Source organism: Amyelois transitella, chromosome 7 (genome assembly GCF_032362555.1).
Source record: "Amyelois transitella isolate CPQ chromosome 7, ilAmyTran1.1, whole genome shotgun sequence".
NCBI classification, from domain to species: Eukaryota; Metazoa; Arthropoda; class Insecta; order Lepidoptera; family Pyralidae; genus Amyelois; species Amyelois transitella.
The window spans coordinates 9318859-9345043 of record NC_083510.1 but is presented as its reverse complement, the minus strand read 5'-3'; the positions used below and the strand labels follow the sequence as shown (position 1 = coordinate 9345043).

The following is a 26185-nucleotide window of genomic DNA, read 5'->3' as shown; positions in this document are numbered from 1 at the left end:
TCATTTCTTTATTATACTATCAAAATCGTATTCAGGGCCAAATGCAGCCTTGGCCGTACGCCTTGTCAGGTAAATTTTGCCTCTTTTAGCGTAGTCACCGCAAGCTTTATTAACTTCATAAGGAATTTCTTCCAATTCTGGGATATCTTTATTATCTTTTATGTGAACATTATCACCATTCTCATATATGTCTGTTCCATAACCTTTAGGCTTACAAATTCCATTGGTGATCCCATTTGTATTGTTTGGTTCTGTTTCAGTCTTATCCGATACTTTCTTTATTTTGTAACTCTTGAAGTAGAAATTCAAAAAGAGGAGTAGGAAGATAGTCACGTTGCCAGATATGAAGTAAGTGAATCCAGTGGCGAACTGGCAACGAGGTGAAAAGTGAGTCCAGGCACAGTAAGACAGCATCAATAAAAATTGTAACTGGAAAAGATAAAAGTAAATGAAGAAAGCAGTACAAAATATAAAAATTTCTGAAAGCACTATCTTATGCATGATAGTTCAGAATAGTTTCTGGTTCTTTAAGTGAAGTAAGAAATTAGTTACTCATATCACTTTGTTAACAGAAATTTATAAAAATCAACAACGATTAACGATATATATATTAAAAGTTGTAATATACACACCATAGGTATGCCAAAAAACAGACGCAAGAGACACCAGACTCGGAAAGCCACATTTAGCTAGATGATTTAATAATGGAATTAAGATTAATAGATCGCCTAATGAAAAATCCCAATGTCTTTAATCTATAGTAATAATAATATTTAAAATCAATATTTACCAGTTGCATTTTGGTCACATATTTCTTCCACCACAAATACTTCTGGAACCGCGGGCCGAGTCCAGATAGTAAGTAGTATGTGTACATCACCACATGTACCATAGAGTTAAGAAGAGCAAGAATTGCCCCTTCTCCACCAGCAGCGAATTTGAGGTAGCTCCAAGAATACAACGCCATGATCACATGATGATATACGTGGAGAAACGATATCTGAAAAAAGGAGAAGTCTGAAATTAAGATATATATTCCTATTAAATAAATGTTCGGACTCTCTCTAATCTTTGCGTGTCACCAGTTTTACCTTTATTCAAAGGTCATATGTTATTTCAAGATTTACACATTAATTAAAAATAGTCATATTTATCTGTACTTATATGCAAAAGAAAACTTGTTTGTTGGTTACCACAGTAAAAAAGCCTTAAAGCATTGAATCCAGCTTCACGAACTTTAGTGAAAATACCGGGTACTTTTTCACAGGCCAGGGATCATTATCGATACTATTTCACATTTACAAAATCTGTTTTCGGTTTATTCTAATTTCTTAAAAAAACAACAAAGGTTAACATCAGAATGTATAATTTTGATAACCTACTTTTGTTACCTTGGGAATATTCAGGTAAATTACACTGAAAGAAATTGGCACACCTACTTTACCAACATTTGAATATTAGGTTGAACTCGTTTATTTGAACGTAAAATATGATGTCACATTATAAATCAGGTCAGGGTTGATTTGGTGATTTTGGGTTTTATGTTTTATATTAAGGTAACTTGATTTTTGCGATAAAATAGTTGCTATCCGCGATTTCGAACTCATGATTAAATGTATCATAGTACTATGTGTTTTATCTTTATAAATCGGAATAATATAAAACAATATACATTCCATAATGGAATTAAATCTATAGGAACGATGTCATGCGCGTCTCACGCAGTTTTGCTGGTGTAATTATACACGCGGGAAGTCATATATGCGTTGGACTGACCGAATAAAGTCTATTTTGGGCCAGTTAATTAACAAATGCAGTGGGATGACTTCGAACAGAGAAAAATGGCAATGCATCGTGCGTGTTTCATCTGTCCCATCCATTTCCACAATTACATGTCAAACATGACCTGTCTGTCAAGAGTGTATCGATAAAGACGAAGAATTATACACTCCTAGCCAATTTATAGGAAGAAACGAAAAGACTTGTTCTACTCAGTAGAGTAGACATATAATAATAGTAAAGTTATGTTGTAACCTGTTTCTCCTTTTTTCGTAAAACGAAGAAGACGGTGTCCAATAATTCTGTGAACTTCGCAAAGAAATACCACCATCCCAAATCCAGTAACTGAAAAATATCGAAAAAAGCACACTTAAAATTATCACAAATTATAGTTGAAATTGCAAAATATGAACAAATTCATTCAGTTTTATTTGAAAAAGATTGATATGAAAATCAATAAAACAAATCTACATACATATCTACATATAATCACGTCTTCATCCCTATCAAGTTCAATAGAGCCGACAGTCTTTGGCTACGATCACGTGCAACTTTATGATGAAACTGACATTCAAATATTTATAGGTTGTTTGCCCATTTCCTAAAAGTAGAATCCCAATTTTATCTACCATCTTTTACCTCGAACTAATATTTGGTGATCTTAGGATTGCTTTTACTTGAAACTTATAAGTTTATAAATAAAAAGCGCTTCAACCCTTCTTACCATAGAATTTTGAGTTAAAGATGAATATCTACATCCTGCATAAAGTATTCCATCTTTGAAGAAATCCATTCTTAACGCCTGAAAAATAAAAAAAGCAAATGCTGAGTTATGAAAATTGCAAGTTTTTAATAGGGGCGCCAATTCTTTCTAAAAAAGCCTTTTTGCCCGCGAATTCATACGCGTCACCTTTTTTTCACAATAAAAATTCATTCTCTACCTCTGTATCTCTGCACCAAATTTCATTAAATCCGTTCAGTGCTCTAGGCGCGAGTTACAGACAGACAGCTTTCGCATTTATATTGTTGGTTTTACTCTTACATAATCACCTCTAGAGAGAAGCCCGGAGTGCGCCAATAACTACGAACATGGATGGGTAAGTCAGATTTACAAAAAGCGATTTCTGTCTCCTTTACAGGGGAAACTAAACCGTATTATATAATGGTTAGGTACAATTTCTATATCCCACATACCTTTATACAAATCGTGCTGGCTAAAATCACTTGTGCTGCATTGTAATACGCCAATAGTTTATTCATCTTCAGCGGAGGACGGTTCTTCATCAGGCGTGGTCCCACTCGAATCACAATGAGGTAGAGTATCACAACGGAGATTATCGGAGATGGACTTGACATCATAAACCATGAGTCTACCACGGCACCTGGAGAATGAGAAGAATTCAAGAAAATATTTCGAAAACAAAATGATTAAAACTGGCTCAATTAGGAATTGAAAGTGATTTCGAGTAAAAACAACATACAAACGTACATAGGCAGAGCCTTCATCTTTCCACTTGCTACGACTCTTGCATACTTTTTTCGCTTCATCCACATTTATAACTCTCTTCATGCAAGGTCGTCAGTTTCAGGTACTCTAATAACTTTACCTTTTGACAAATATTCTCAGAAAAAGTTCAAAGTAAAATAAATTAAATGTATCTGAATATCATAGGAATTTACTAAAAGAAAACGAAGAACTAGAAACATCAACAATTGTTAACTTGTCTGTCTGGTGTTTTCAATGAACAACAATTTTTAGAGCTAAGATTTGAAAATGCAAACTGGAACTGCACGCATCTGAAAAAGCTACCTATATGTAAAAAAAAATATAAAATTTATGTAGAAACTTACTTTTGCCAACTTTTAAGGAGTCCAAATATTTATCCACTTTTTCAAGGTAGCTCATCGTGACGATTGTATCTGAAAAGAAACAATTTAAAATGATGAAAGTAATAAAACCGATAATCTTTCTTTTGCATAAATTTTTCATCTGTGGCATCTATTTTCAATTTGACACAATACATTGGTTTTTTAATTTACATATTATAAATTTCCAGCCAGTCATTTTTTGATTGCAAATAGGTATCTTCATTTTTCACTGATCTGTTGAATCTACTATTCGAGTCAGTGATATTTTTTATTGCTATTTTTATAAGAGTTCCGTACCTAAAACGTAAAATCTGGACTCTATTACTAAGCCTCCGCTGTTTGTCTGTCCGTCGGTTGTCACCAAACTCTATCTCATAAACCGTGATCATGAACCAGAGGGCTGAAATTTTTAACAAATTACGTAATTCCGTTGCTGCTTTATTTATTTGTTAGTTTTCATGCTATGCTAAATTTGAAAAAGTTTATAAAATCTTAGAGTTAGTATTCCATCCATTATTAATCAAGTCCAGAACTCTGATAAGACTGAGCTGAGTCTGTGATTTGTTCAATTTATATGTATTTATTCCAATGTCTAATTGTGTAACAACATATGTAGATGAATAGAAATGACATAAATACATACAATCACATTTTTAATTTCTTACAGGGTGACAATGCCGGCAGTCTTGAAAAGACTGTAAGGCCACGTGCAGCTATTGATGGAATAGAGATTCACATAGTGACAGATTGCTAGCACATCGCCTAAAAGAAGAGTCCCAAGTTTATTACCCTCTGTTCCTACCTAAGTTTTCAATAATGTAAACCGCAATGTCTTCAACTAATTTTGTACCACTCGTCGTATTTACGTTAGTAAAAGAAACATTAACGCCTTCCTGTAAATACTAAATAATATTACCACTACAACGTTCGTTATTAGGAACAGTTAGTGCTTAACTTTGTACGGGTTCCTAGCCGCCAACAATCGCAGGTCGAACTATTAAAGCCATATTGTTTCTAACGGAATAGCCACATACGTAGTTTAAATATTACAATGTACTGCTGAAACTTTAAATAAACAATATTCCCAAAGGCAGAGATTATAAGTAGTTTTAGTAGGTCCGCAGCTTTGTGCCTATAGTACTATTTTTCAAAATAGGTATGATATTATTTAGTCGTGCACCATTTTAATTCGGATATGTTGGGGATGACCAAGAAGGTTCTTTCGAAATATTTCTTTATTACACTAACAAAAAAAAAAAAACTCTTCAAAAAATTACATAAAAAATAAAGAAATACTTCGAAACAACCTTCTTGGTCATCCCCAACAGGATAGTTGGTGCATCAAAAAAAAAACTTGTGGATTCTTTTTGAGCGAAATTCCTACTACATCTTTTTCTAAAGTCGGTTAGGGATTCATTATTCGATAAGAGATAAAAACTTACTCGGGATTCTTCTTTTAGGCGGTGACCTAGCTACCTGTCAGTTTTTTTTTATCTCAATTCTATCGATTAGCCATACAGTTGAATACGGCCTTTTAGTCTTTATTGATTGTCCGCTCAGTCTACTCCGAATTGGATTGAGACGTTTTATAAAAGCATGCCAACCATCCCTCTTACGGTTTTGGTGTCGAGTAATAAATCTTATATAATAAAAGGCTGTAGCGAACTATTTTTGGTTTCATAAACAATAATTATAGACTTGGCAATGACGTCACTGCTGCGCACCGAAAAAAGTGTGTATTGATTTCCATATACGAACTTACACTACCACTAACTATTGTAAAGTAAGGTTTAAAACAAATACATACAATTAAACAATTCAAAACTAAATCTCTTACTAGTGTAGTTAAAAATTTGTCATCTTGCCACGTCTCATTCAACAAAGGCTGAGACTTCTATTAATGTAATCTTACATTGAAAAGCTTGAGAAAGGCAACGTGTATTCTAGTCTCAGTTCAAGTCACACAGAGTGAATTAGTAACGGGATTTAGAGATTTAGTACTTAGCTTTGTGACGACAAGTGTACAAATGTGTTAAGATCATTAGAAACCCTATTAAATTAGTCTTACATACATATATCCCTTACGGTGAAGATAGAGCGAACAATGTCACAAAGAATGACACCACGTTTAGCTGTATAGCTTAATGATGGTTCTACATTATTACGATTACCAATTAGTGTTATATTAATACGACTTTTGTGGTTATATTGTGTAGTGTAGTTGTTTTGCTATTTTGTTAGAAAAAGCATTTAGAGAATAGAAATGAGACAATATATATAGTGCATAAGTTATCAAAATACGAATCTAAATTAAGGGATATATAATGTTTTGGTCTTATTTGTTTAACCCTTCATTTCACAATTATGTCTTTTCTATCTCTGTAGTAAATTATTAACTTTATTAATTTAAAACAAAATCTAAATAACTCAATGAATACAAAGTAAAACTAATGATAAAAAATAGATGATTACAAACGTAAATTAAATTTACAAATTGTACAATCCCTGCATAGCAGTTACTTACGGGAGCGTGTTTAGAAGGCTGGCAGCATAGATACGGATAGTCATAGATGCTTTTTTACAATCCTTAAAAAAAATCATCTTAAATAATATGTGTTTTCTTTTTACAGATCATCTTTGAGATGCAGTAGAAAAAAAACATAAAAATAAAAATGCTGCTGCTGGAAGAAATTTCTCTAGAAATAAGTAGTGCCCTTGTACTGAATTTTTCTTTATTTTAAGTTTTTTTTTTGCTAATTTTTCTTGTTGTACATAAATATATAAATAAATAAATAAATAAATAAAAAGGGACAGAAATTTTCCCAAGTGGAAATAGATCAAATATTGACAAATGCTGAGTCTAAAATTGATTTGTAGGTTCTTAAACTCGATCAAAGGAAAAGCTTGGCATATTTCTTTAAAGACCAACCCACCTAAAAAATTGTCAATATCAGAATATTGAATAGCAACCTGTCATTGTTTGAATCTCCAATTTCATAACAAAGCCATTGAGCTACGCATGGCCTTTCAGTTTTTTTGTGTCTGTAGACTCTACCTCGTAGGTAATTAACACTTGAAAATATTTGTGTAGATATATTGACAACTTATTGAAAAGCAAATTCAGTCTACAAACATAAGCGCTTACAATTATGTTTATAAACGGGATGGAAGCAACACACTTGCCATAGCAATTTGGATTGTAATCCTGACCTAGTAGATGTGGGTCAAAATTATTGTCAATGCTCTAACGGTTGAATGATGAACGCTGAGAGCTTAGGTTCGCACTTATACTCTCGTTAGTAACCTTAGCGTTTCTGATTTGTTAAGGTCCGCTAGATTCTATACGAAAGCTGTTATGATATTGTGATGCGAAGTTAATGCTTACTGTGCACTTTTGTGGGGAAAGCTTGTCTTAAAAATAAACGTCTACAATGATATGTGTGTTACTTACAATTGATCTGAGCGATTCGCAAGAAAAATGTGCGGACAAATTGTCCATTGTTTGGGAGAAAATTTGCTAAGTGACGGTAACACTGTTGATTAATCAGATTTGGATTTAATCAAATTTGATATGAGCTAACAAACTTTAAGAAGGAAATAGTTTACCTAATGTTATAAAGTACTCTTTGCTATATTTTTTAGTTACAATTTGTTTTTTTTTTTTTTTAATTTAAACATTGGAAAAGGGGGAAAGGTTTAAGAACATTTTAAGGCGCAGCGGCGCAGCGGTAGTGCGCTTGTCTGTGTCACCGGAGGTCCCGGGTTCGAATCCCGGCCAGGGCATGATGAGAAACGAACTTTCTCTGATTGGCCTGGGTCTTGGATGTTTATCTATATACGTATTTATTATAAAATATAGTATCGTTGAGTTAGTATCTGTGTAATTTGTCCCGTATATGTTTATTTATTTATTATATTTATTTTGGGGTAAGGGAGCAAACCAGCGCTTTGGAAAGAGTAAAAGTAGAAAATTTGCAAGATATGGATGTAGGTAAGAAGTATATTAATAGACTGAAGGATGAATTTGAAGATTTAGATGAAATGAGCGATATTGAAGATGGATGGAAGGAATTTAAAGAAAGAATTGTGAAAGTAGCTGTTGAAGTGTGTGGTGTAAGTAGAAGAAGGAAAGGAAAAAATCACAAAAATGCGTGGATGAGTAAAGATGTGCAAGAACTTGTGCGATTAAAGAAGAAAGCATGGCTGGATTTGTTAGCAGCAAAAGCTAACTTAAGAATGCAAGAGGTTATAGATGAAGATGTGAATGAAGCACGTAAGGAATATAAGAAAATGAAAGATTTGGTCAAGAAAGCTGTGATTAGAAAGAAAGAGGAGTATAAAGAGGATTTTGATAAAAGGCTATCAGAAGACTTTCAGTCAAATCTGAAAGTATTCTGGAAATCCGTAAGGTCAGCCCGAGGAAATACTATAACCAGAGAGCTGACTAGGATCAGATGCCAGGATGGTAGCGTTGTGAAAGGAGAAGAATGTGTACTAAAGATATGGAAGGACTATTTTGAAAGTTTATTTGAAAAAAAGGAAGGAAATAAGAAAGATTTCTGCTATAGCGAAGAAAAAGAGAATGAGATGGAAGGCGAAATTGAAATGTTCGAAATTGTGGAAGCACTTAAGAGTATGAAAGCGGGAAAGGCTGCTGGGTGTGATAGAGTGTCGGTCGAGATGCTTAAAGCAGGAAAAGGCGTAGTAGCTAGTCAGTTGTACTGCCTTTTCAATTTGTGTTGGAGAAGCGGCCGAGTACCAAAAGATTGGTGTAAGGCTGTTATCGTGCCACTTTACAAAGGAAAAGGGTCACAGCTGGACTGCAAAAATTATCGTGGTATAAGCCTGCTTAGCGTCGTCGGCAAATTGTATGCTAAGGTATTGATTAATAGAGTCAGGAATGAAACTGATGACAAAATATGGGATGCTCAAGCGGGATTTCGAAAGGGAATGGGATGTACTGATCAGGTCTTTTCCTTGCGGTGCATAGCCGAAAAGTTTTTGGCCAAGAGTCAAAAAGTCTATTGCACATTCGTAGATCTGGAAAAGGCCTATGACAGAGTTGAGAGGAATGAATTGTGGTCAGCACTTTCTATGCATGGGGTGAGCAGTCTCTTAATACGAGCACTGAAATCCTTATATGAGGATTCGAGTGCTTGTGTCAGGATAAACGGAGCGCACACTGAGTGGTTTAAGATTGAGAAAGGCGTTAGGCAAGGATGTGTTGCGTCACCGTGGCTGTTCAACCTATTTATGGATAGCTGTTTGACAGATTTGAAAGAGTCTAAAAGTGGATTAAGGATGAATGAGTTACTCGTCAAATGTCTGCTCTATGCCGACGATCAGGTTATACTGGCGTCATCAGCGGAGGAGTTACAGGAGATGGTAAACTGTATGCATGAAGCTTTAAAAGAGAAAGGAATGAAAGTGAACGTAAGTAAAACTAAAACACTGGTTTTTGAAATGGAGAAAGAAATGACAGCATGTAATATTTTGATTGGAGGAGAAAAAGTGGAGCAAGTGAAAGAGTTTGTATATCTAGGATCAAAGTTTACATCAGATGGCAAGTATGATAGTGATATTGAAAGGAGAGTGAACGCGGGGAACATGGTGAATGGAGCTTTGCATGCCTTTATGAGCAGTCAGAAACTATCCAAAAAGGCTCGACTGGCTGTGCACAGGGGCGTGTTGGTCCCGACATTAATGTATGGGAGTGAAAGTTGGGTATGGCAAAAGAAGCATGAAAGCAGAATAAATGCAGTGGAAATGAGAGCGTTAAGGAGTATGATGGGTGTGAAATTGAGTGACAGGATAAGGAACAGCGTGATAAGGGAATGTTGTGATGTGAAAGAAGATGTAGTTACAGGAATAGAAAAGGGTATGTTAAGATGGTTCGGTCATGTGGAGAGGATGAATGAAAGCAGGTTGACTAAGCAGATATACAAGGAGAGTGTGGAGGGAAAGGTCGGAGTGGGAAGACCTAGACGAACGTATCTTGATCAAATTAAGGACGTCCTGGTAAAGGGTCAGGTCAAAAGTACCCGAAACCGCCGAGCTTGTATGAAGAGAGTTATGAATGTGGACGAAGCGAAAGAAGTATGCAGAGATCGTGGCAAGTGGAAAGAGGTAGTCTCTGCCTACCCCTCCGGGAAAGAGGCGTGATTTTATGTATGTATGTATGTATGTATTTATTTTGCTATAAGTCTTTTCTGCGGTGTTATTTTCCCATAAGCAACGAATTTTGATTATTGTGAGCGTGGATCATGCCGGATGCAAAAATCATGTACATTCACCACCTGCTTGTCTCGTGATATGGGCCAGTCTGTCTGTGGAATTATAAATGGGGGGACTTTGATCAGCTGTGAAATAAATAGTTTAAATCTGGCAGGTACACCGGTCAGTGCGCTCTCCTTTTAAATATAGCAGCATATCCCAGTTTGCATTCCCAGCTGTTAGTTTCAGTGATCGGTCAACTATAGATAGCTATGTTTCTCTTGACACTTAGGTTAAATCCTCACTTGTTTGATCTAAAGCAAGAAAGTGAGGTTTTTAATCGGAGGATCCTGAATGACATAAGTAACCTTTGCAGGGAATCTAACCCGTATTTGATCACGATTAGATATCAAGTTGCCTGAATGTGAAGTGCAGTTTTTTTCAAGATATTTCAGCCGCAATAAGATTTGACTGTAGTTTCTGTCTTTCCCAAAACATTAAAAAAAATTTAATTATATGTTTGTGTGTTTTTATCCGTGCACTTAAACTTTTTGACACCCGATGTTCTTTACTAACTGTGTTTGGTTTCAAAACTTGGATTCAGCTTAAAACTACATGTAAAATGAAAATTATATTGCGAAAAACTTTCCTATCTGAAAACTATATTATATTGCCACGTGGCCTTTGAGTCATATGACATGACTGTTTACAAGACACCGGGGCTTAGATAATGGAATAAGTCCGTTAAAAAACGAAGCAACTCTGAACACGTTAAAAATGCGATCAAGTCAAAATAATGTATTATAACAATAAGTTTTCAGGGTGTATGTATTAATCAAATATATCGACCATAAATCAATGTTTTTGATTGTCAAGCTCCTGTTTAGAATAATAAGCTCAATAACTTTATTTTTAGAGTTTGACGTCATCGACTCATACATAGAAAACCTCATTACATCTGAATAATTTATCACTAGAATGGATTTAAAACAAGCGTAGTTAAAAGAACTTAGTTTATATCAATTACCTTGTGGATTGAAAAATATTCTCATGGTTAAGAAAATCTGACCATAGCATTTTAGTCTTTGTGAGACTGTTCTCTTTGCCTGCACCGTAAGGGACAAGGATGTGATTATTTGTATGTATGTATGTATGTATGTTAAGAAAAGAAAATTAAAAAAAATATATAGGAGTAGTTTTTGCCAGCGACTTTGTTCGCGAATGTTGTTTTTTTTTCGGGATAAAAGATTCCATAGAGCTTCTCAGTATATTATGTGTGTGACAAATTAAATAACATTTCATTAAAAAGATACAAAAAACAGTATTTTTACTAAGTAAGTGTGCTTGCAAATTTAGTTAAAATTGGTCAAATATATAAACAAACCACTGTATTATTTACAAAAGTGTAAGTGGTCAACCACACGATTTGGAATAGAATAACACTACTTACATTAATCCGATTACTATGAAGTTGTAAGCAATCATATTAAGATAACCTGTGACAGCTTTTTCGAACTTGAAAACTATAGAATTCGAATTCAAATTCATTTTTTTTTTGCATAACATGAGTACAACAAGGTCTTTAATTTATATACCAGATCTTCATATTTACCCTTTCGGATGTTGCGAACATTTATTACGTATTAGTTAGTATACATACTAACTTCTACATTAAGGTACCTACTTAGTATCATATTATAATTTTAAATCTAACTAGATTTGTGTAAGCTTAGTATTGCGCAATTTACATTTATCTATTAATTAAATAATTATTAATTATTATTAGATTACATGCGTAAGTGAAAATCTCAGTCAACCATCGCCAGAAACAACGTTACTAAATAATAAAATTAAACAATTACGCCCCGCGCAAAATGTTAATGTCTATAAAGGGAAAAGCGAAGTTGGCATTTTTCTTTTAGGCGATGAGCCAGCAACCTGTCACTATCTGAATCTCAAATCTAGCTGAACGTGGTACTTCAGTCTTTTCGACACTGTTTCTGTCTGTTCCTTAAGGGATGAAATCGTGATATATTTCCGTGTTTTCATCATGTAGGTCTTACTTGTATATCATGATATACAATTTACTATCAATATATGTATACAAGTTTTATATACGAGCATAATGTGTCGTGTGGTTCTTGGCACTTTAGAATAGAACTACTCCATCTCTTTCCCATGGATGTCGTAAAAGATAGGCTAATAAAAAAGAATAGATATTTTCAAAATTGGATACAAGGTATCACTTATTGACGTCACATCTAATTATAACTACTACCGCTATCAAAGCGCGAAACAAACTACGCTGCAGCATTTTGACCGGACGTCAATTTACAAATATAGATCTCTTAAATCTAAATCGTGGACGAATGCACATTGTCTACATTAAAAAAAACATGAATGAATGTAAAACTAATGATTTCAATACGAATATTTTATCAAACACACGTTTTAATACACTTGGAGTTCTGCTTTTATTAAACAGTCACTGAATCTCAATCGGATTTTTAAGCCATTAGCCATAAGCTGGACGTGAGTGATTTCAGTCGTTTCAAGACTGTTGGCTTTATCTGCCCTGTAAACTTGATTATATGTATTTATGTAGAATGTCCTTATAACCCAGGTTCTTTTAGTATTTGCCGCAATGCGACAAAGAGTTTGGATTGCAATGGCTGACCTTTCTTTGTCCCTCGCGAAAATAGAATTGGATGAAAGCAATTTATTACGTAAAGTAGACAAAGAAACTTTGATGTTAAAACTATCGTTACTCAAACTTCAATACGTCATGCTCCGTTAGGGCTCGGATAGTGCTAAAAGTTTTTTAACTCGAATGACCACGTTTAACTGGAAAGCTAAATGATGTAATTGAAATTCATAGATAATAACAATTTGATAACATTACACCTAAGAAGAACCCCAAGTTTATGATCTGTTGATTTACTACATGCATACATACATATAGTCACGTCTATATCCCTTGCGGGGTAGACAGAGCCAACCGTCTTGAAAAGACTGAATGGCTACGTTTAGCTATTTGGGTTAATGATAGAAATGAGATTCAAATAGTGACAGGTAGCTAGCTCATCACCAAAAAGATGAGACCCAAGTTTATAAGCCTATCCCTTAATCGCCTTTTACAACATCAATGGGAATGACACAGAGTGGTCCTATTCTTTTTTTTATTGGTTTCGGGAACCACATGGCAAATCAAGAAATGTGCCCTTTAGGCAAAGGGTAATAAAGCACCTATTTATTTATATGTACATATACATATAATCATGTCTATATCACTTGCGGTATGGACACATGGACAGAGCTAATAGTCTGGAAAAAACTGATAGGCCACGATAGTGACAGGTTGCTAGCCCTTCACCTAAAAGAAGAATTCTAAGTGTATAAGCCTATCTCTTAGTCGCCTTTTACGACATCCATGTGAAAGAGATGGAGTGATCCTATTCTTTTTTTTATTTGTGCCGAGAACCACACGGCACAACTATTTATTTATTGAGACAGAATTATCTGCTTCAGCTCATTTTGCTTAAAAAAAATTCCGCATTGTAAATTTATGTTCTATAAAATATAAACTTTATTTTGTAAGAAAACCTACTTACTGGCCAGAAGGTCTATTCACGACGTTGATAAGACAATCACACGATATCCGAGACAGAGGAATGTTCTCGCGGGAGTTGCGAAAATGTGCATATAAAAGAAAAAATAACCCGAAATATCCCTTTAGACAGGGCCAGTGGTCTTGATAAGACTGAAAGGCCACGTTTAGCTGCATGGTTCAATGATGGAATTGAGATTCAAAAACTGACTGGTTGCTAACCTGTTACCTATAAAAAGAACCCGAAGTTATTAGCCTTTCCCTTAGTTGCTTTTTAAGACAAAGCCGTGGGAAAGATATGGAGTAGTCCTATTCTTTTTTCTATTGGTACCGTTATTATTTTGTTAATAGTCTTCGTCACCAAATTAATAACATTGCATTTTTAGTTTCATGACTGCTGTCAAAACTGTCGAGAACCACACGCGGCACATTAGAATAGGACCACTCGGCTTAAATGTATATAAAATTTTTCAAACTATATAAATAGACAATGAATAACAAAAGTACGAGTATGAGTCCCGATAGTTCCCGATGTTTCCCGAAGGGTCACAAATTGTGAAATCCCAAGCCCTCGGTTACAAAACAAATTATACTTGTTAAGGAGATTGCGAAACAATAGACTGATGCTTGTATTATTTAGCTGAATAATTATTAAGATACGTGATTTACATGCTGAGCTGAGCTGCTACTTGGGGAGATTAAACTTGTACATATATTTTTATTGAATAAATGAAGAATAGAGTATGGTCGGTATGTGGTACCGTGTGTTTTCCGGCACCTCGTTTCCATGGATGTCGTAAAATGCGACTAAGGGATAGACTTATAAACTTGGGATTCTTATTTTAGGCGATGGGCTAGCAACCTGTCGCTATTTGAATCTCAATTCTATCATTAAGCCTATTCACGAACTTTGATAAAGCTTTTTCTATCTTCAGTTCCGATGTGGTTTCAACGTAAAACAATTCAATTCTCAATTCTATCATAAAGCCAAACAGCTGAACGTGGCCTATCAGTCTTTTCAAGACTGTTAGCTCTATCTACCCCGCAAGGGATATAGACGCGATTATTTATGTATGTATGTTCGGGTTATATATGTATGTATATAGTCGTAAGCCATTTACTGATTTTATCACAACTCTTGAACCTTTGTAATTTTGTTTTTTTGTCTTTATTAGTCTCGATGTTTTCTGTGTACATAAATAAGAAAATAAATAAACTCTTTAATTAGTTCACTTACCCTATTTTATTTTAGTTTGTACAAGCTTAGGAAAAAATAATTACGAGGAAAATATTAAAAATACCTTTACAGCAACAGACATGGCCATAGTGCAGTATTTAATAATAAAGTTCCGAATTTAAAACCAAAATTTGCATACAAGATCATTCTGTCAATCAATCAATCATATCAGACAAATCTATCTTTTTTTTACCTACCTTAGTTCGTCTACAAAGTTGCAATTGATAAATTATAATGGCGTGATTCCTATATCTTATACTAAGAGCCTACCTACGTACCTTCGCGAATAACGGCCTCTGTGGCGCAGCGGTAGTACGCTTGTCTGTGACACCGGAGGTCCCGGGTTCGAATCCCGGTCAGGGCATGATGAGAGAAGAACTTTTTCTGATTGGCCTGGGTCTTGGATGTTTATCTATATAAGTATTTATTATAAAATATAGTATCGTTGAGTTAGTATCTCGTAACACAAGTCTCGAACTTACTTCGAGGCTAACTCAATCTGTGTAATTTGTCCCGTATATATTTATATTTAATAAGATTGCAGTTGTGACTTTGCGTTGTAAATTGCACAGAATTTTTACATTTTTTTATAGACTGAATTTAAGTCTTCAACATCGATTTATAAGAACCTTTCTACATCATTTTAAAAGATGTTTTATCTTATAAGTCTTGTCTTATAGGTATTATATGTCTTCCCATGTCAAATGAATAATTCCAGTAATTTCCGTTTCCACGGGAATTTCCCTCTAAGCCCTACAGCACAAAAGTAATCTACATACTCAATTTAAAATTTCCATTAGGAAAAGTTTCATATATAGATATTAAAAAAGAAAGGATTTTTATAAGTTCCGCCATGATGAACATTCTTCTTGTCCAAGGACCCAAGAGTTTATGGCTAGATTGGCCATAAATCCAAATGGATAAATAAATACTTAATAGATATAATATGACCCCTATCCGAGGTGGAGGAATATAAATCACATAAGGAACCTACAATCTACATGCCCAATTTCAAATGACAACCCCAGCGCTTTCGCCCATGTTATGTCAGATATAGCGTCAGCCAATAAATGTATTTTTTTAAACGGTTTTATTTTATATATTTAGGTAGATTGATTAAAATTGCGTATGCTAAGGGCAGTCGCTTTCTAGTTAACACTAAAAGAGGTAGAAACCTACCCTTCGTTAGCCTGGCCTTGTTAATGAATATAGAATGATACGAGTAATTGCATAGATGCGCTAGGAAAATATCGTAAAAGGTTTTATTTCAAACGACCAATTGAATTCTAACAAAAAAGATGGTTGCTTTGCTTTCAAAATGAAGGGCTAAATTGTTAAATTTAGGTTAGTTAAGCTTCAGTTGAATGACTTGATGATGGATTTAAGATTCAGGGTTAGTGTGATCTTTTATCACCATAAAATAAGTAATAACTTTTTTCGTGTATTAGTTTGTTTATATAGATACGTTTTTGCACTTTAATCGAAAAATTATATAAACGGAGCCATAAGTATATAAATCCACCTTCTTTAAGGAAAATTAACTTGTAATAAAATAATATTAGATACTTTTTATGAAAAACATCAATACCCAAGACGTAAGATTATAAATCAGAAATAATCAATGTATGTATATCTTGACATGATTGGGAATGGCCGCGAAACTCTATAATTAATACATACTATTGTATTATACATAAATATATGGGTGAAAAATAATGTATACGAAAATCTTAGACTTATATCTGCGAGTCAAAAAGGTCTATTAGTAACATAATTATAATAAAGTTTTCCTGAAGCTTTGAAATAGTACGAAAAAATGCTATGCCCACCTTTTTCAATTACTAAATATTTTTGTTATGTAAGTACTGGTCAATACTTTTTTAAAATTGTTTAATATACTTATTAGTCTTATTATTATTCCTCAATTGTGTAATTGTTAGTGAACAATGACAAAATACGTGTCCGAAAATGAAGTCACATTAATATTAATCTATGCAAATAAAGCATTTAAATGAAACACTACTCTACTTATCGAAATTCGGCCACTGAAAAACTGAAACTGAAATTGATTTCGAAACCCAAATCTTAAAACTTTTTTCTTTATCATCACTGGCCGAAAATGATCGTTCGTTTAAAATTAATAAGTATAAAAATGTAGTTCTCACCGTTCGAATTTCGAACCCGAAAGCCGGTAACACAATGCTCGATCAAAGTATAGGGTTAGAGGAACCGTGCGAACGTCCCGATGTATAGAACAGCACTGCAGTACTATCGACCGGCCGGCATATAAAATAAACCAAGCACGCGATGAAACTTAAGACGCTTTAGTCCATATTTACGTACGTTTAAAATGTTTGTGTAAACATTGAAAGTATAACACTTACATAATAAATTTTCAGAAATGTAAGTTTTTCTTAAAAATGTTACGTTAGAATAGTCAATCAAGGGTAATGCTAATAATCTTGAGATTCTTCTTCAAGGCGATGGGCCAGCAACCTGCCACTATTTGTATCTCAGTTCCATCATTAAGCGATACAGCTGAACGTGGCCTTTTAGTCTTTTAAAGGCTGTCGTCCTATAAACCTGCCATAAAGAATAAAGACTTGATTATATGTATGTGTATAAGAAATAGCCAAAAACTTTGCATTAGTCTGAGGTCTTGGAATAATAATAAATTGTAATCAAACCCGACGAACTTGCACGAAATATGTATGATTCTAAATGAAGCAAAAGATGGCGTACTTCTTTTGCTTCATTTACAATCATACATCTATTACAGGCTCATCACGAAATGCAGTTTCTTCCTTCTCTTCTGGAAAAAAAGCATGATTAATGTTTTGTATTTCATATATCCTGATTTCTGTAAAACTGATAAAATTTATTTTTCTATTGTAAAAATAACTTTCAACAATATTTTTTCCCATTTATAATATTGATTCGTAATCAAATAAATTATTATATTAAACCTAATCAATTAAATAATGAAAGGATGGTTTTCGGCACCAATAGAAAACAGAAATAGACTACTCCATTTCTGTCCCCTGGATGTCGTAAAAGGCGACAAAGGGATAGGCTTTTAAACTTGGGATTCTTCTTGTAGGCGATGGGGTAGCAACCTGTCACTATTTGAATCTCAATTACATTTTAAAGCCATACAGCTGAACTTGGCCTTTCGGTTTTTTTAAGACTGTTGGCTCTGTCTACCCCGCAAGACGTGATTACATGTATGCAAGTAAGTATCAATTGTATAGCGTTAACAGACTTCGAGGAAATTGCCTGGGGAAAACCTATTGGGAATATAGCATGACAGTGACGAGGCTTTCCGCAGTTAATATAATGACAATTAGCAAATTACAACTCCGTTTGAAAGTTAGACAAGATACTGTATTGAAATAAGGGTTGTTTTTTTTTTGCGTGATAAAAATACACGCGCGCTGCCGTTTCTATCGCGTGTGCCATGCTACGTTTTATTAAGAGTAAAGCTTGAATACGTACTAACTCATTCTAGCCTTTTTCCCGGAGTAGTGGGCAGAGACTACTAGTCTTTCTATTTCCACAACCCTTTATTAGCGTAATCGAGCTGGTATGAAAAGATTGATGAATGTGGTCAATCTTTTCAGGCAACCTCATTGGTCGATACTCTTGACCAGTTACCTGAATGTGCTGGGTAGGTTTTCCATGTTTTTACTGACTGTAAAAGCATCGGTTAGTTATATAACTAATGTAAATAAATCAGAAAACCATCATTGGTACCTGGATGCGGTACAATTTGAGCCTCCCTCTGCATCACGCTTGCGTCATGCTTTTTATTCGGATACCTTTATCGTTCAACTACCGACGCTCCCTATTATAATCTTTTAAGCTATCAAAGTATAACTTTGGAGTTAGATATTGAATAGGAATCGCGTGTTTACGTCAAATATTTGATATAGCATTTTGTCGCTCTGATTTTGAATCGCTTTCACATCGATTGGCTAAACATGCTAACTATAAAGATTCGAGTCGAGTCGATTATTTTACTCGCGTCAAAATTTTGCCAACATGATATTTGATAAGCTTCACTACAGTAAGACTTTCTCCGAATCCGTTCAGAAGCGTTTGGGCGAAAGATTAGCTAGATCACAAACTTGTGCGTTTATATAATTTGGTATGAAGAAGATACATATGATCTACATACGTAAAACCATTTCTCTGAGGACTGGCAGAGGTTAAAGTCACCGATTTCTTTGGATTTTTATTTCCTGCAGCCTTAAAACAATTTCTTCACTTCTTCATTTGTCGGTGCACTCGTAGTCGTGTCTTTACATTAGAAAGTTAATAGATATTACGAAAAATAATTGGCAATCCGGGCTCTTGGATTTTTAAAGTTTGTAAACATATCTTACGTAATGTTTTTCGTTGAATTAGTATCCCATAACGTAATCTGGAATTTGGGGCTAGCTCAATCGGAACAGTTTAATTTTCATAATAATAAAAGTCTCGCGTTACTGTCTAACAGACGAACAGCACCTAGTCATAGCGTAGAAAACTGAAAATTTGGTATGTTTCTTGATAAATTAGGGTCCCATAGAAAGGGAAATAAACGGCATCAAGTTTTCCTATGGCGTCTTTAGGAGTTTTATCCCTTTCTGTGGATATGTGTAAATAATTCATTAGGCTCTTTAGACTTAGTGACGTTTTCGGGAATATAGAGGAAAAAGGTAACATTGATTTTATTATTAGATATGACAATCAACACAGATATTCATTATCTGTACATTAAAATGCAAATACATAAACTTTTAAAGATAAAGGTCTCCATAAATTAATTCAATATTTGTGAATGAATCCCTAATTACGTACATAACTTTTCTTAATTTTGATGGGGTTTTCCATTAGGTAGGTCTACAGTTTCAACACGCGCCATATCATTTTCTAATTTCTTCTTCTCCTTCGGTTTTCTGATGTACGTTTTGATGTAGAAGTCTATGAAGAGGATCAACATGAAGAGGTTTTGTGGCAAGAAAATGGCGGCAGTCCACCGAGGGTACTCGCAGTCAGTCTTGAACACTATTACACCCATATGCACGACCAGCCAAAGGAATTGAAGCTGAAACGTAATTTGTATAATTGTGTAGTAGTTAATAGTACTAATGGTTTGACAAATGATAAACAGTACAGATTTATTTGATTACTATCTTAAGAACACACAAAGTTTTAGTTCATGATAAGAAAACATTTTAAAACTGTCAAGTGTGTGGAGGGAAAGGTCAAAGTGGGAATACCTAGACGAACGTATCTTGATCAAATTAAGGACGTCCTGGTAAAGGGTCAGGTCAAAAGTACCCGAAACCGCCGAACTTGCATGAAGAGAGTTATGAATGTGGATGAAGCGAAGGAAGTATGCAGAGATCGTGGCAAGTGGAAAGAGGTAGTCTCTGCCTACCCCTCCGGGAAAGAGGCGTAATTTTATGTATGTATACCTTTTTATCAGAATGTCTTTACTTACAATTTGTAGTTGAGTAATGTACTTCTTCCACCACAAGTTACCCTTCAGACTTGGATCCCAGACGGTGATGAGGTAGTAGGAGTACATCACGACATGTACAAACGTGTTGATCACGCCCACCAAGGTTCCATGGCCACCTGGATAGAGTCTTTTATTAAGTAAAAGTAAAGTTGTAAGTATTGAGTATATAGATAAGAGAAGAAAAAAAATTAAGCAGCCGTCCACGCCATTATTATCGCGCGAAAAACTATCGCTGTCACGTTTCACGTCATAGTAAAAAGAGAAACAGTGGCCGTTTTTCGCGTGATAAAAACGGCGTCGCGCGTGCCTTATTACGGGGTTTGCAAGAGGTATTTGTCTTGAAAAAGACACGTCAGAAGACAACTAAACTAAGAAGAATCTTAAATAGTCGGTGAAAAATGTTATGTCCTGATTTTATTTTATCTTTTGTTATCTTCTTTACTCTCCTGGCGATAATCCCGGGTGCAAACTGACCTGTTCAGTGATGAGTCCGGCGTGCGCCTTTCGGCCAAAAATCTTGATTGAGTAAGTCAGGTCTTAGGGCTTTGTTCTGACTTCGTGACCTTTGCAAGGGAAACTAACCCATATAAGATCATGGTATAAGTTTCATTTGATAAAAGTGCCTAATATTCTTAGATGCCTTTTATAACATCTTGGAGAAAGAGATGAAGCGGGTCCTATTCTATTATATCTATTAGCGCCAGAAACCATACGACGCTCCTCCGTATAAAATATGACTCACCTGGAAAATATGTGACTGCTCCCCATATAAGTACGACCATGCCCGTGTGATGGTAAACATGCAAGAAGGACACTTGGTTTATTTTCTTACGAAGAACGAAAAATACCTAAAAAAAAAACAACATTACGCAATAAAGTAGGAACAGTAAATCAAACTTTTACTTAATTCATTTTCAATCTTATTAGAGCAATAGTTACGAGTAGGTACATTTAAAATTAATCTCCGTATATAAAAAAATCCGAAGATTTGATACAAGTGGTTTCAATTTACATAATGTAATATAAATGTATACAAACCGTATCTAAAAGATCGATGACTTTAAGCAAAAAATAAAAATACACAAATCTGGTTATCTTGATAGCTTTCTCATTGAAAGTAAAATCCACTGGCTCGCAAATCCATTTATAATCCCACAGCCAGGCCAAAAACAATGCCTGAAAAATAGAAGGAACATTATTATATCATCCTTCACGGTCATTTGGGCAAACGGGCGTTAAAATCCCGTGACAAACGAGAGACACTTGACATGAATGTAAACATAACTTGGAAGGCAACAAGGTATATTCCAAGGTGCCGTGTGGTATCCGGCACTTATGAATAGAACCACTCCACTTCTTTCCCTTTGGATGTTGTAAAAGGCGATTAAGGGATAGGCTTATAAACTTGGGATTCCTGTTTCAGGCGATGGGCTAACATCCTGGTTACTATTTGAATCTCAATTCCATCATAAAGCCATACAGCTCAACATGGCCTTTCAGTCTTTTCAAGTCTGTTGGCCCTATCTAACCCGCGAGGGTATAGGTACACGTGACCATATGTATACCAATTTTATTGAGACGAGTTAGATATACAGGGTGACATTTAAAACAACTGCATCCTTTTAAACATAGACTATACCCATGCTTCTGAGCTGTTTGAGCCTATTTTTATTTAAATTAAACGTCATCATTTTCACATTTAAAAAACCCTCAAAAACTACGTCACACGCTTCATTAAAGACCAATACTACAAAACGAAATTAAAACTAAACATGTAAATAAATGTCTGAAAAATAAATTATTTTTCTAGTATCAAGATCAAGTAAAGTACAGAGATGTCGAGACCGCTCAGCTGAATGAATTGTGTCGTTGACCTCTGAATCTTACACGTCGCTTTTCCGCCGGTCGAGGTGATATGACGTATTTAGAATCGTGGATTTTGATACTTTTATTTTTTTTCGTACTTTCTGAAATATGAATAGATATTTTTCTTTCAACGTTTTTAAATATCCTTTAGATGAGTACACTTAACTGTTAAATTTATGCAGTTGAATTAAAAGTCACCCTGTATATAAGTTCGTTAATTCAGTTATAACTAAATTATCGATAAAAAAGTCACACTCGAAGTAGCACGTAGACATCACTGTGACGACGTTTTACGACTCCCATTGGAAAGAGATGGAGTGATTCTATTTTTTTTTTCTGTTGGTCCAGGAACCACACGGCATAAAAAAAATTCTATGTTAAATCAAAGAATATTACGTACATTGACAAAGAGATAAGCGCATGCTATGACTTGGAAAGCGTTGTAGACTATGATGATCTTATCCAGATTGTATGCCGGTCTGTTCTTCATGAAATTTGGGCCCCATTTTAATACAAACATAAGATATAGTCCGAGCAGTAAGATGCCTTGGAACGGCTTCGCTATCAATGGAAGATGCTTTGTTCGTGGGTCTGAAATGGGAATAATTTAAAATTGATAACATACTGCATACATACATACATACATACATACATAAAATCACGCCTCTTTCCCGGAGGGGTAGGCAGAGACTACCTCTTTCCACTTGCCACGATCTCTGCATACTTCTTTCGCTTCGTCCACATTCATAACTCTCTTCATACAAGCTCGGCGGTTTCGGGTACTTTTGACCTGACCCTTTACCAGGACGTCCTTAATTTGATCAAGATACGTTCAAACATACTGCATATAAATGTATATATACTTTATTAATAACAATAATAAAATGATGGTTTGTGACGACATCCACAACCACAGCCTTGTAAAATTAATTACGTTTTTGATTGTCCACTTTTGTTTTGTTATTTTTGGACTTGCTACTCGCCACTTAGTTACGTAAGATTTTTGTTTTTTCACATCGAAAAGAATAACACAAACGCCAATACAATCATGACCCAATGTGGGTGATGTGCCCCTGTGAGGTACGCAGATGTCATGAGGTAAAAACCTGACATATCAACTCTTCGAATTCCTATCACTGAGGTGGAAATGTAACTAGGAGTGACGCTAGGAGGAAGAAGAGTCCAAAATACTAGTGCAAAAATGTGTACCAAAATAGTGCATAGTAAAATTTCGAATAGACATCAGTTCATATTGCAGTAAGCTTCTTTAGCAGTCATTCTTGATTTGCATTTTAATACGTACTTAGTTGATGTTTGCTGTAAATTAAAACTTTAGAGTCAAATTAATTGTGCGCATAAATTATTGCGTACATCGACTGTGACGTTGCTTCAATGTTTTTCAAAGTCAAAAATTTGTTTTTAAATAGTCGAGCCAAACAATATGGAACAGCTGGATTCTCATTCTCATCTTTGGGTGTTCTCAGTTATAGACCGTTAGTAATAAGTTTGCTGACTTGACCAGGGCAGGTCAAATATCTGATTTATAATAAAACACTATTTATCATTCTCTCGGCGCTATTCCCGGTAAGTCAAGTCCTCACCTCTCTGAGATTAAACTAAGCCACTTTAACTAGAATGTGAGTAACTCAGGTGTACACGAAGCGACCAAGTCCCATCTGACCTTCGTAACCTTGCATTTTCACGGGACCATAACACGGCTAGGCTGTCACAATGTCTTTCCCTCACCGTAAAATGGTGAACAATCAATCTCTGTGAATTATTATTTCTGAAGATATTACAGCCGCCCTAAGGGGCTTTTAAAGCCAAAGGCTACTGTCTGGCTGATAGTTTCGTAGGATTTTTAAAATTTCTATACTGTCGAGTCAGGCCAAAAGTATTCTAATTGATAAGCTTACATGAAAAGAGAAATGAATGTGGATGAAGCGAAAGAAGTATCTAGAGATCGCAGCAATTGAAAAGACGCAGTCTTTCCTACACCCTTGGAAAAAAGGCATTTTTATGTAAGTACCTACGTATGTATGTAAGTTCCTGGAGTTTTTCTAATATACGTTATATAAGAAAAACACCAGAAACTTACTTCGACTTTCCTTTTTTCAATAAACAATAATTAACGGCCACACCTAAACCTTGAATTTTTTATGACTGTTATTTACATATATATCTTACCTGCAAAATCGTCAAATAAAATCTGGTATCCTTCCCATGCTTTTTTGATGATCGCAGCCATTTTAATTTAAAATTATTCACTTCCAATCTTTCTCTAGTATAAATATATATTTAAACATAATCCCATAACGTTTAAAGGGAACTAGTTAAGACGGGGACCCAATAGAAACTAACCAAGTTGGGGTCAAATTCATTACTCTTTTGTTAACTATTAATAAAATTAGAATATTCATTAGTGAGCATAGCATTGTCATCATTCTTTAACGGGATAGAAGTTCATTGCTTGAACTTTAATTCCCGAATCAATTCAGTTCCTAAAAAAGACGTATTTACAAAACAAATTTGTTGGTATAAGTACTTTTCAATGACAAACAATATTGTGAGTGTAAAGTAGGTACCAAGTGCATTTGTTGGTAGCTACGTGTAAAAATCAAAACGTAACTAAAATTACATTTTCGTAATTGTATAGATCCCCCACATAGATTTTTTGGTAATATCTTTAAAGTACAGACATAGATCACTTACTACTGTTTTATATATATGGATATACATTGTTACTTAATCTATCCATCCATATCCATAAAGAATACTATTCATATATGATGGATAGTATTCTCGGGGAGTGGATATATTTCTATGGGTATCACAAAGCGTTTCACGTCTGACATCCTCGATATATCAGTGGAATCAAACCTTACCTACTCCTAAGCCTACCTCGTAGCAAGGCATGCGCGACGCCGTTATTATCGCGTGAAAAACTAAAGCTGTTTCGTTTTTTATTACGTCGTGAACGGCACAGCGATACTCCTAGATAGTCCCTTACATATGAGCATCGGCGTTAAAACTAATGAATATCTAGTCTCCGATTACTTAGTATACGCATTTAAAATAAAAAAGAAAATAAAAAATAAAAAAGTGCCGTATGGTTCCCGGCACCAATACAAAAAAGAATAGGACCACTCCATCTCTTTCCCATGGATGTCGTAAAAGGCGACTAAAGAATAGGCTTACAAACTTGGGATTCTTTTTAAGCGATGGGCTAGCAACCTGTCACTATTTGAATATCAATTCTATCATAAAGTTGAATGTAGCCATTCAGTCTTTTCAAGACTATTGGTTCTGTCTACCCCACAAGTGATATAGACGTGACCATATGTATGTATGTAATAAAAAAGAAGTACTTACATATATCAAGTACTATCAAAAAGAATGTACACATTTGCAACCTTGACATTTTCGTTTCCCCGCCCAAAATCAAAATGGCAATGTCTATCTTCACCTTGGCTTGACCTTGACACAAACCTCAAGGGCGATGGAGCTTTCAAAATTTTGTAACTCAAATCAAAATGATGATATTATAATATTACAAATATTATTGTTATCAGATATACAGAGTCGTGGTCGAATCGATGGTGATAGAACCGGTAATATAGATTAGGTTCCCCTGCAAAGGTTACTCAGGGCAGATTTTGAATAAAAGAAAAGAATTAAAGAAAAGAAGAATTGATCTAATCCCGGATCATTAAAAGGCGCATTTAGGCTCTTCTACTGAAAGGTGAGGCCAACGCTAGATGGAACAATATTGTTACTGGACATAACATGCGCATGTATCTGTAATTGAAGCAGTGTTATGATGTCCTGCAAGGGTGTAGACTCAGAATTGAGTCACTTCGTGTAACCACTTGACTAACCAACTCCAGGCTTATGGTCACAGTTCACGACCCAGAACCCAATCTTGATCAACGCCGAGATGATGATGATGAATATCCTACGTATTTATTTTTAAGAGGTGTTGAACTTTCAAGTAGATTTGTGAATTAGACTGAATAATCGTAGTAAAATTTTGAAGTTAAATTTTCTAAATTCAATTTTAATTCTAATTGTAAACAAGTAATATAGAGAAGAATAAATAAACTCC

At 34.9% G+C, this 26185-nt stretch overlaps 2 protein-coding genes across 2 annotated transcripts; both read right to left on the bottom strand.

Moving 5' to 3' along the window:
- On the bottom strand, positions 1 to 16951 carry LOC106130196 (elongation of very long chain fatty acids protein 7). Its single transcript, XM_060945287.1, has 7 exons — positions 16871 to 16951; positions 3631 to 3699; positions 2974 to 3161; positions 2504 to 2581; positions 2035 to 2124; positions 791 to 1000; positions 1 to 429 (listed from the first exon to the last, which is right to left on the bottom strand). Exons 2-7 carry the CDS (start codon positions 3683 to 3685, stop codon positions 1 to 3), a joined length of 1050 nt encoding a protein of 349 aa, XP_060801270.1. The 5' UTR covers positions 3686 to 3699; positions 16871 to 16951.
- Positions 16952 to 19557: 2606 nt separating this feature from the next.
- On the bottom strand, positions 19558 to 24333 carry LOC132901918 (elongation of very long chain fatty acids protein 7-like). The gene is made up of 6 exons (XM_060945136.1): positions 24268 to 24333; positions 22481 to 22671; positions 21253 to 21390; positions 20957 to 21062; positions 20194 to 20330; positions 19558 to 19794 (listed from the first exon to the last, which is right to left on the bottom strand). The coding sequence occupies exons 1-6, from the start codon at positions 24326 to 24328 to the stop codon at positions 19558 to 19560; spliced, it is 870 nt and encodes a 289-aa protein (XP_060801119.1). The 5' UTR covers positions 24329 to 24333.
- Positions 24334 to 26185: the final 1852 nt, after the last annotated feature.